The sequence below is a fragment of the Thamnophis sirtalis genome, unplaced genomic scaffold (assembly GCF_051295495.1).
Source record: "Thamnophis sirtalis isolate CommonGarterSnake01/CBP01778 unplaced genomic scaffold, rThaSir2_p1.2 scaffold_17, whole genome shotgun sequence".
Lineage (NCBI taxonomy): Eukaryota > Metazoa > Chordata > Lepidosauria > Squamata > Natricidae > Thamnophis > Thamnophis sirtalis.
In genome coordinates, this window is record NW_028261397.1 from 3,335,195 (window position 1) to 3,346,272 (window position 11,078).

The 11,078-nt window shown below is 45.8% G+C and overlaps 1 protein-coding gene across 1 annotated transcript in view; it reads right to left on the minus strand.

Moving 5' to 3' along the window:
* Positions 1 to 2,467: 2,467 nt before the first annotated feature.
* Positions 2,468 to 11,078, minus strand: part of CTNS (cystinosin, lysosomal cystine transporter) — a gene marked incomplete in the record, with an annotated part of 26,721 nt that continues 18,110 nt past the window's right edge. Inside the window, 2 exon segments of the mRNA XM_087702881.1 lie at positions 2,468 to 3,175; positions 6,816 to 6,933. Coding sequence (XP_087559007.1) covers positions 3,045 to 3,175; positions 6,816 to 6,933 — 249 coding nt within the window.

The window sequence follows — 11,078 nt, forward strand, 5'->3', positions numbered from 1 at the left end:
GCCAATCAACACTCAACCCCCTTCAGTTGCCCAGGCTCCACCCAACAAGGGATTATGGGGTCATTAAAAGGTGATGATTAAAGCCACAATATAGAATCAAGACTTTCTGTTGCTACGCCAGGTGGTCGTTAAGTGAATTGTGACTGATTTTATGACCCTTTTTTTTGCCACGGTTGCAGTCATTAAGTGAACTGTGCAGTCATTAAGCAAATGCAGCTTCCCCAGTGGTTTTGCTTGCCAGAAGATGGCTGGGAAATGGCAATCATGAGCCAGGACACTGGAGCCATCATAAAATCCATGGTTAATTACTCTTTCAAGTTACAACAGTGTTGTGGCCCAGCAGGAGCCGTTGGAGCTGCCACCAGACTCCCGACAGCGAGCAGCCCTATGAGTCGGCTTTGGAGGATGTGGAGGACCCTGGACAGGGTTCCGACTCCGAGCAGGGCGCAGAGAGGCTGGTTGGCCACGAGGAGGGGCCTGAGCCTTGGACCAGTGGGGAGGAGACAAGGGAGTGTGATCCTGATGTCATGCATTGGAGCAGTGGCAAGGAGACAAGGGAGTTGGTCCTGGATGCCCGGCAACAGAGAGCTAATCGGCGTAAGGAACAGTTACGCAGTTACAGGAGATAATTGCACTCAGCTGGTAGTAATTAGGCTAGTTGGGTCATGAAACATCCGCAAGAAAACAAAGCTTAGAGAGAACCAAAGATACCCCATCCATTCAACATTTATATATCTATATTGCTTATAATTCTTCCAGTACTTAGTCACTGGTGTTATCTGGTTGGGTTATGAAATGTGCACAAGCATAACCACGTTCAGAGCGCACTGAGATCTCCAGTCCTTCCTCTTTCTCCTCCTGTTCCCACTTCTCCTCCACTCCACAAACCCCATTCCGTACTAACATTGATGATGTTACCTGTTCTGACCCCCCTCGTCCCACACCAACACACTCCGAGCCAAAGATAAGTTACGGCATTTAATTAACAGACAGACAGGTCCTTGACAGCAAACCGGCACAGACAAGCTTGGGCAGCAAACCGGCACAGATAAGCCGTGGCAGCAATCCAGCCTACCAAGCTCACAATAATGTTCTCCGACAGTAATTCCTGCGTTGACGTCTGCAAAAGGGGCGTGTGCACAAGCAGTCCTTTTATAGTCTGGAGAGGAGCCTAATTACCACCAGCTGAGTGCAATTACCTCCTGTACTTGGCAACTGTTCCTGACGCCTATTAGCTCTTCAGTGCCAGGCATCCCGGAACAACTCACGGCTAACGTCAGGATCACACTCCCTTGTCTCCTCCCCACTGGTCCAAGGCTCAGGCACTTCCTGGTTGCCAACCAGCCTCTCTGCACCCTGATCAGAGTTGGAACCCTGTGCAGGGTCCTCCACATCCTCCAGAGCTGACTCATAGGCCCCTCGCTGTGGGAGTCTGGTGGCAGCTCCAATGGCTCCTGCTGGGCCACAACAGTTACCTAACCAAGAAAACAACTAAGCTTAGAGAGCATCAAGGACACTACATCATCCATCCATCCATCCATCCATCCAAATCTAATCAAAAGAACCACCAGAAACACACACCAACACTGACAAACCCCTCTCCCTTCTAGCACTGATGATGTTACCTAGTTGGGTAATGAAACGTCTGCAAGAAAACAATCAAACTAAGAGGACCTCCAGTCGTCCACCTCCTCTCCACAACCCACACTCCCTTCCAGCACCGATCTTGTTACTTAGACAGGTAAAGAAACGTCTGCAAGAAAACAAAACCCCTTTTATTCAACGAATGTGAATTCCTCTCATTCACATTCAGCAAACAGTCTTTCTAAGGAATATTCATGACCACAGAACTTATCCAGCTTGGAAAGCTGCCAAGTACATATTTTCCTAATGAGGTGCTGTGCAAGGAAAGGCTGGGAACAGAGTCTCTGAGATTCACGGACAGGTCTTCACACTCGGGAAACGAATCTAACAACCGACCGAACTAATAGTCTCCTGCAAACTCCACTCCCCTTTCACTCCTCTTTTATTTCCTCTGGGTGGGGCCATTCATCATCCACCTATGGCTTTACTCCCAAGTCGACCCTTGTTCCTTAGCTGTTCCTTTCATCTGGCAACTCTGCTCAGGCGCACACTGGGAACTGGCTCCAGCTGTTTGTCTGCCTCACTGATATCTGATTCTGAAGGCAGCTGGTAACTGTGGGATGGCTCTGGCCCCCTCTCTGCCTCTGACACAGATCCCTAGTCCGAGCCTTCTCCAGCCTCCAGGATTGGCCCATGTTCCTCCCCAACCACCTGACTATCTGATTCTGCTGCTGGCTCCGCTGGCCGCTGGCGGGCCACAACAACTCCCTTCCAGAGGGATCCACAATCTCGCTCGGGTGTCCTGAACACCTTCAAATCTTTGGCAACCCAACAGGACCTTCGAAAGGAGCCTTTCTCAAACAACCACAAGGAAGTCATCATCGACAACCTGTTAGAAAAACTTTAATAATAACGATCCCTGTATTCAGCCGTTTCACACAAAAGTTCTTACAAGAGATTTTTCAATGCTTCTTGCCGCCAACATAAAGCTTTTTGAGGTAGTCCAACATCCTCCAGCCATTTCTCCCTGTGCGCAAGAAAAAAGAGGACACCCAGAGTCCCAAGGTCACACAAGCGGTCCTTCAAATTTAACCGATTTAAAGCTCCTTCTGATGACAACCACTTTTGCCCTTACTCGTAACCAACCAAACTCCTAAAGCAGGTTCTTCCTGGCCAAGAGGCCTTCCATGTAGGGTTCCCGTAAGAAATTGGAGGGCAAAACACGAGCATCCTCTTCTGTTGCAAAGGACGACTTCTTTGGAAGCTTTTGAGGACTCCACATCCAAGAAAGTCAGGGGAGGATGACTTTGGCAAGGCCGCACTGGTAGATTGTGAGACACGAAGGCACAAGAGGGCACAGTAGGTTTGCTGCAATTAAGGTGGAATGGAAACTCAAGTTGTAGTCATTTTGCCAGTCCTGGTTTCTTTGGAGTAAGGCCACGGACACATTCGGATAGGCTCTACTCAATCTCATCATAAATTTGGTGGCGATACAAGCAGTAATGTTGGATCATAAAGACAATGTCGAAGACGATGGAGAAGAGGCCGAGGCCAAATTTGGTGGGGTCTCCAAAAACCAGCTTCCATTCATCTGAAAAATAAGAAGAAAGAGACAATTATGGCTTGCAAGAACTAGTAGGGTTGACCGACGGAGACTAACAAATACTTGGAAAAGCATAAATAGATTTTCCACTTTTATCATTCACAATGGAATGAAAAGATTTTGGCATTTTACTGAAGAGTCTATACAATTTTGTCAAGGAATTGCACAGCTGGTGTCCAAATGGAATTAGAGACGCTGACATGAGCTTGTAGTTTTATACAAATACATGTATTTTACATCTTTGTATACAGATTGTTGGGCAAACAGGAGCATCGTGAGGTAAATCAACACAGCAGGAGCATCATGAGGTAAATCACAGCAGGACAATCATGAGGTAATCGACACAGCAGGAGCATCCTGAGGTAAAAATCTACACAGCAGGAGCATCCTGAGATAAAAATCTACATAGCAGGAACATCCTGAGGTAAATCCATGCAGCAGGAGTATCCTGAGGTAAATCCACGCAGCAGGAGCATCCTGAGGTAAATCCACACAGTGGGAACATCATGAGGTGAATCACAGAGCAAAAGGCACACAGAAGAAAAAGGCGGGAAAAAAGGGAAACACTCCCTCCAAACCAAAGCAACCAACCACAGCGCAAATTGTGTCACGCAGAAGCCAGCACTTTCCAAATGGTCAACCACAACTATGTGTCTGACTCACTGAACAACCTCATTGCTCTGGCTACTAAATTTAAATATCTTAAATATCTACTGCTTCCCTGTGGAATTTACAAACTTCATTACTCCATCACCAAATAGTATAGATTGCCCTCAACTTGCAAGTGTAATTGAGAACAGAACTTCCATTGTTAAGCAAGGCGATTGTTTAAGTGAGTCGGTTAAAGAAGAAGATTGTTAAGTTACAACGGCACTGAAAAAAATGACCTACAACCGTTGCTGCCTTCCCACAGACATGTGATCAAAATTTGGGACTTTGGCCACTGACATTTATTTCTGATGGTTGCAGTGTCACGTGATTCCCCTTTTGCGACCTTCTGAGAAGCAAAGTCCAGGGGGAAGCCAGATTCACTTAACAACCATGTGACTAACTTAACAACTGTAGTGATTCACTGAACAACTGTGGCAAAAAAGTTGGTAACAACCGAAATTTTGGGCTCAGTTGCAAAGTACCGGTAGCCCTCAACTTAAACCATTCGTTTAGTGACTGTTCAAAGTTACAACTGCCCTGAAAAAAGTTATGAGCAGTTTTCTCACTTCTGACCATCGCAGCATGGTCACATGATCAAAATTCAGACAACTGGCAACTGGCTCGTATTATTTATGACGGTTGCAATGTCCCAGGGTCATATGTTCCCATTTTGCGACCTCCTGACAAGCCAAGGCAATGGAGGAAGCCAGATTGACTGAACAACTGCGTTGCTAGCTTAACAACTGCACTGATTCACTTAAAAAGGGTTGTAAGAAAGGTTGTAAAACAGGGAAAAACAAACTTAACTGTCTCTTAACAACAGAATATTGGGCTCAAGAGTATATACAGTGTTTCCCCGAAAATACGATCTGTCCTGAAACTAACGCCTTGCCACATTTTCCGCATGGGCAAAAATATAAGCCCACCCCCGAAAATAAGACTCTCTGTCTGGCAGCCGGCCCACAACCACAGAGCGCACTCCTAGAGCGGCCGCTGCTGGAAGACTCGGCGGCCGAGTTCTGGAGTTTGGAAGCTGGGGAAGAAGTTATGCTTGGATCGCGGCGGCAGCGGCGCCCTGCAGGGAGAGCTAGGCCAGGGCATGGTGAGGCTGGGAGGCATGCTTGCTGGGGGCGGAACAGGCGCTCGCACAACCCCTCTCTCCAGCCGGGCAGAGCTCCATGCACTGACCTAGAGGGTAACCCTAATGTGCCAAGCCGCGGGAGCTGGGGGGCGGGCAGAGCGCCACATGTCTTGGCGCCTTAGGGATACCCTCTAGGTCAGTGAATGGTGCTCTGCCTGGCTGGAGAGTGGGTTTGCCGGGCGGCTGCTCGTGAGCGTGGTCACCTCATGGCTGCTTCGCCCCTGAGGCAGTGTCCGGCTCTTCGGGAGCCCGCTCGCAAGGGAGCAGCTATAGCAATAGCAATAGCAGATTTTTATATACTGCTTCATAGGGCTTTCAGCCCTCTCTAAGCGGTTTACAGAGTCAGCATATTGCCCCCAACAACAATCCGGGTCCTCATTTTACCCACCTCGGAAGGATGGAAGGCTGAGTCAACCCTGAGCCGGTGAGATTTGAACCGCTGAACTGCTGATCTAGCAGTCAGCTGAAGTGGCCTGCAGTACTGCACTCTACCCACTGCGCCACCACGGCTCTTGGCCCCGCAACCACGGCTCTTGGCCCCGAAACCCCAAAACAATAAGCCCTCCCCTATAATAAGCCCAAGGCCATATTTTGTGGGGCAAAAGAAAATAAGTCCCTGTCTTATTTTCGGGGAAACACGGTAGTAACAGAGTTGAAAGGGACCTTGGAGGTCTTCTAGTCCAACCCCCTGCCTAGACAGGAAACTCTATACGCGTGATGGCGAACCTATGGCATGTGTGCCACAGGTGGCACACGGAGCCATTGTTAGGGCACGTGAGACGTTGCCTTGTCAGCTGGCCAGTGCGCATGTACGGGCTGGCCAGGTGACTTCGGCCTTCTTTTAAGACCATTTTTCGCCCTCTGGAGGCTTCCTTGAAGTGACTTCCGGTTTGTCCGTAAGTCCATTTTTCTCCCTCTAGAGCCTTCTGGAAAGCTCCTGAGGCCTCTGGAGGGCATCCGGGGATGGGTGGGGAGGGAGGGAGGCTGCTTTCGCCCTCCCCAGGCTCATAGAAAGCCTCTGGAAGGACGAAACAACTGTGCCAAAAGCGAGGGAGGGGGTGCTTGTCGCTGGTTGGGCACGCATGCGCGCACGCAGGGGGGTAGCACGCATAGCATTATGGGTATGGCACATCCATGCACGAAACACACACACACACACCCGCGCTCCCCTACTTTTGGCACGGGAGCCAAAACAAATGGCTATCCAACATCTTAAAGACTTCCAGTGTTGAGGCATTCACAACTTCTGGAGGAAACTTGTTTCACTGATTCATTGTTCTCACTGTCAGGAAATTTCTCCTCAGTTCTAAGTTGCTTCTTCTCCTTGATTAGTTTCCCCCCATTGCTTCTTGTTCTGCCCTCGGGTGCCTTGGAGAATAGCTTGACTCCCTCTTCTTTGGGGCAACCCCTGAGATATTGGAAGACTGCTATCATGTCTCCCCTGGTCCTTCTTTTCATTAAACTAGACATCCCCAGTTCCTGCAAATGTTCTTCATATGTTTTAATCTCCAGTCCCCTCATCCTCTTTCTTCCTCTTCTCTGCACTCTTTCCAGAGTCTCCGCATCTTTTTTTACATCGTGGAGACCAAAACTGAATGCCGTATTCCAAGTGTGGCCTTATAAAGTGGTATTAACCCTTCACGTGATCTTGATTCTCTCCCTCTGTTGATGCAGCCTAGAACTGTGTTGGCTTTTTTGGCAGCTGCTGCACACGGCTGGCTCCTATTTAAATGCTTGTCCACTAGGACTCCAAGATCCCTCTTGGAGTGATGGACATAAATCGAGGACTAGCTGTATGTCACCTCCCACTTGTCTGACCCAGCGGGCCGCTCTTACCGTTGTTGTAGGATTGTAGGAACATCTGGACGAGACTGAAGGCCCCGCCGGTGAAGTCCAGCAGGACGTTGCCAATGCTCCAGCCCCTGGTGCTCTTCCGGCGGAAGTTCAAGTAGGCCTTAAAAAAAAAAAGACCAGGATGTCAGATAAGTTAAGGTATAGGGTTTCCTGCCTAGGCAGGGGGTTGGACTAGAAGACCTCCAAGGTCCCTTCCAACTCTGCTATTGTATGTGTATATAAGTACGAAAAGAAGCGCTCTTCCACAACCAAGACTTCAAACAAGTCAGCATCTTGTCCTCTTCAATGTCCCACAATGCGTCAGAAGCAAGAGAGTTTTTCTTGTTATGATATAGAGCAGTGGTTCCCAAACCTGGCAACTTTAAGACTTGTGGACTTCAACTCCCAGAATTCTCCAGCCAGCAAAGCTTTGATATAGAGCAAGGACAATAATGAATCCAATGTATAAGAGTGGGATGATTTGAACATTTTGGTATAATTGTATGTAGTGACCATTTTATATTAGAAAGATCTCTGTATATTAATTAAATGGACCAATGATGATGTAATGAACAATTGATACATATATGAATTGAAATACTTAACCACTATGTGGATTAATAATGCAGGCTGACTACTAGATCAGCAGTTCAGCGGTTCAAATCTCACCGGCTCAGGGTTGACTCAGCCTTCCATCCTTCCAAGGTGGGTAAAATGAGGACCCGGATTGTTGTTGGGGGCAATATGCTGACTCTGTAAACCGCTTAGAGAGGCCTGAAAGGCCTATGAAGCGGTATATAAGTCTACTGTTATTGCTATTGCTATTGCTATTGCTAATAATGGAAAATTATTCTTGGAGCTGTGGATGATTGGTGACATTATGGTCAATTGAAAATATAAATGTATATCGTAAATTAATGGGAATTTTTTGTTCCAATCTCTGCTTTTTCTCTCTAGAGATAGGTGATATTATAATACCTTCAAGATTTATTGTTATTTGATAGATAATTATGAATTCAAGGAAATAAGGATTGTTACAAATGAAAGAATATTAATGGTAATTTGAACACATAATGCTCAATGACAATGAAATATTCAGTTATGTTTAATGCAAAACCAGTGATGTTATTCTTAATCTTAAAAATTGATGCACAAAAACTTGTAACCAAAAGACATGCTTGATGAAATGGAGGAAAGTTGTTTTTTCTTCTTGCTTTTGTTTTGTATGTGTTGTTGTTTTTTTAAGAAAAAGAATATATATATATATATATATATATATATATATATATATATATATATATATATATATATATATATATATATATATATATATATATATATATACACATACATACATACATACATACATACATACATACATACACATACATACATATACATACACACACACATATATATATACACATATATATACACATATATATACACACATATATACACACATATATACACATGTTTTTTATTTGTCTCTTGTGACGAGCCGAAGGACAGAGAGTGGAAGTGTGACCTTCCTCCCATATTTGGGGATACCGGGGGTTGTAAAAGAAATCTAATATATACACATATATATACACATATATATACATACATACATACATACATACATACATACATACATATGAAGAAGCAAGAGAGCTACATCCTCCACTTCTGACCACAACTGAACCCAAAATTTTCATTGTTAAGCGAGACAGTTGCTGAGTGAGTTCGGCCTCATTTTACCATATTTCTTGCCACCATTGTTAAGTGAATGACTACAGTTGTTAGGTTAGTAGCAATAGCCCTTCCTTCCTTCCTCCTTCCTTCCTTCCTTCCTTCCTTCCTTCCTTCCTTCCTTCCTTCCTTCCTTCCTTCCTTCCTTCCTTCCTTCCTTCTTCCCCGCTTCCTTTCTCTTCCCTAGCAATTGCATTTATATACCGCTTCATAGTGCTTTACAGCTCTAAGTGGTTTACAGAGTCAGCCTCTTGCCCGCAACAATCCGGGTCCTCATTTTACCCACCTCGGAAGGATGGAAGGCTGAGTCAACCCTGAGCTGGTGAGATTAGAACCGCTGAACTGCAGACAGCTGAAGTAGCCTGCAGTGCTGCACTCTTACCACTGCGCCACCTCGGCTCAAGAAAGGAAGGAAGGGAGGGAGGGAGGGAGGGAGGGAGGGAGGGAGGGAAGGAAGGAAGGAAGGTAGGAAGGAAGTGAGGGAGGGAAGGAGGGAGGGAAGGAGGGAAGGAAGGAGGGAAGGAAGGAAGGAAGGGAAGGAGGGAGGGAAGGAGGGAAGGAAGGAGGGAAGGAAGGAAGGAAGGGAGGGAGGGAAGGAGGGAGGGAGGGAGGGAAGGAAGGAAGGGAAGGAGGGAGGGAAGGAGGGAAGGAAGGAAGGAAGGAAGGAATAGTACTTAGTCTTATATCCCACTTTACAGCCCTCTCTAAGCGGTTTACAGAGTCAGCCTCTTGCCTCCAACAATCTGGGTCCTCAGTTTACTGACCTCGGAAGGCTGAGTCAACCTTGAGCCAGTCAGGATCGAACTTCCTGGCTGTGGGCAGAATTTGCCTGCAATACTGCATTCTAACCACTCAGTCACCAGGGCTTCCTTCCTTCCTTCTCATCTTCCTTCCTTCCTTCCTTCCTTCCTTCCTTCCTTCCTTCCTTTTCTCCCTCCCTCCCTCCTGAAGCAATAGCCCTTAGACTTATATACTGCTTCACAGTGCTTTTATAACTCTAGGTGGTTTACAAAGTCAGCCTCTTGCCCCCAACAATCTGGGTCCTCATTTTACCAACCTCAGAAGGACCGCAGGCTGAGTCAACCTCGAGCTGAGTCACGATCGAACTTCCTGGCTGGGGGCTGAGTTTAGCCTGCAACTGTGTATTCTAACCACTGCGCCATCACGGTTAGCAATACAGTTGGTTAGGTGAGCCTGGATTCCCCGTGGATATTGCTTTGCCAAAAAGTCCCAAAGGAGTATCACATGACCCCGGCATACGGCAATTGTTATAAATATGAACCAGTTACCAAGTGTCCAAATTTTGATCATGTGTTCGTGGGGATGCTGCCAGTCCTATGAAAAACGGTGATAAATCGTATTTTTCAGTGCCGTTGTAACTTTGAAGGGTCACTAACTAGATGTCAACTCGTAAAGGCATCCCTGGCCTGCTCTTGAGTTGCCATAGGCAGGATTCTCAAGTTACCAGGGCCAGCCTGAGAGGCGTGTTTTCTACAGCCTGGGAAAGTCCTTCTTTGGAGAATGTGATTTATGACACACCCCGGGAGGTAGGAGAAAACAGGGTCATAGTTGAGCCGTAAATTATGTGGGGTCAGAGCTGGCTTCCTTGGGTTACATGAGGACAAGTTGCTCCTAATAAATAAACTGGATTTCCTTTGAAACTTGACTCGAGGCTCATGAGTTAATTAGGGCCTCTGTCGGAACCCTGACAATAGATTGTTGTAATTCTCTCGACGCTACATATTTTCATATATGGTGGACTTGCAAAAAGGTTAAGGCATTTTGGATTAAAAATATGGTGGATTACGCAAAATGTTCTTTAAAAAAGGATAAAGTTTACTCCTCAGTTATTTTTGTTAGGTATAATTACTGATTGTACAGCTGTAGAGATTAATTTGATTTTGCACTTAATAACTGCAGCTAGATTGTTGGTGGCGCAATACTGGAAGAAGGAAGACTTGCCTACAATTCAAGAATGGACATTGAAAGTCACAAATTTAGCCAAGATGGCTAAAATATCTGCATATCTTAAGCATCACTCAAACGAGAGATATAAACGAGACTGGAAAAAATGGATTGATTACATACAAAACAAATACGGGACTAAGAAATTCCTGATAGCTTATGATTAAGATCAGGAATGATATAAATTGTTTAAAGTTAGTTTAGCAAGGAGGAGCTAAGTTCAATGTAAAGATGTTATCAATTTTCTATTCTTTTTTCCAATATATTTTAGATTGTTTTTGTTAAAGATTTATACCGTGTATGGGTTCTGGGAAGTCGGGGGAGGGATGGCTGGGGGGGGTTGGGGGGGAGGGTGGGAGGGAGGGATATATATTAGGTTTGACGAGAGGTGTTAGATTTTAATGTAATTTGCAATTTAATGTAATATATACTGTCTTCTCTTATTTTTTCTTTAAAACTAGGATATGTTAAGTATATTGATATGGAAGCGGAAATACACCAATGAGAGGAAGAGTGGGAAACAGAAGGGAGAAGAAAGATGGGAAGAGAGGGATAGGAGAGAGGGTA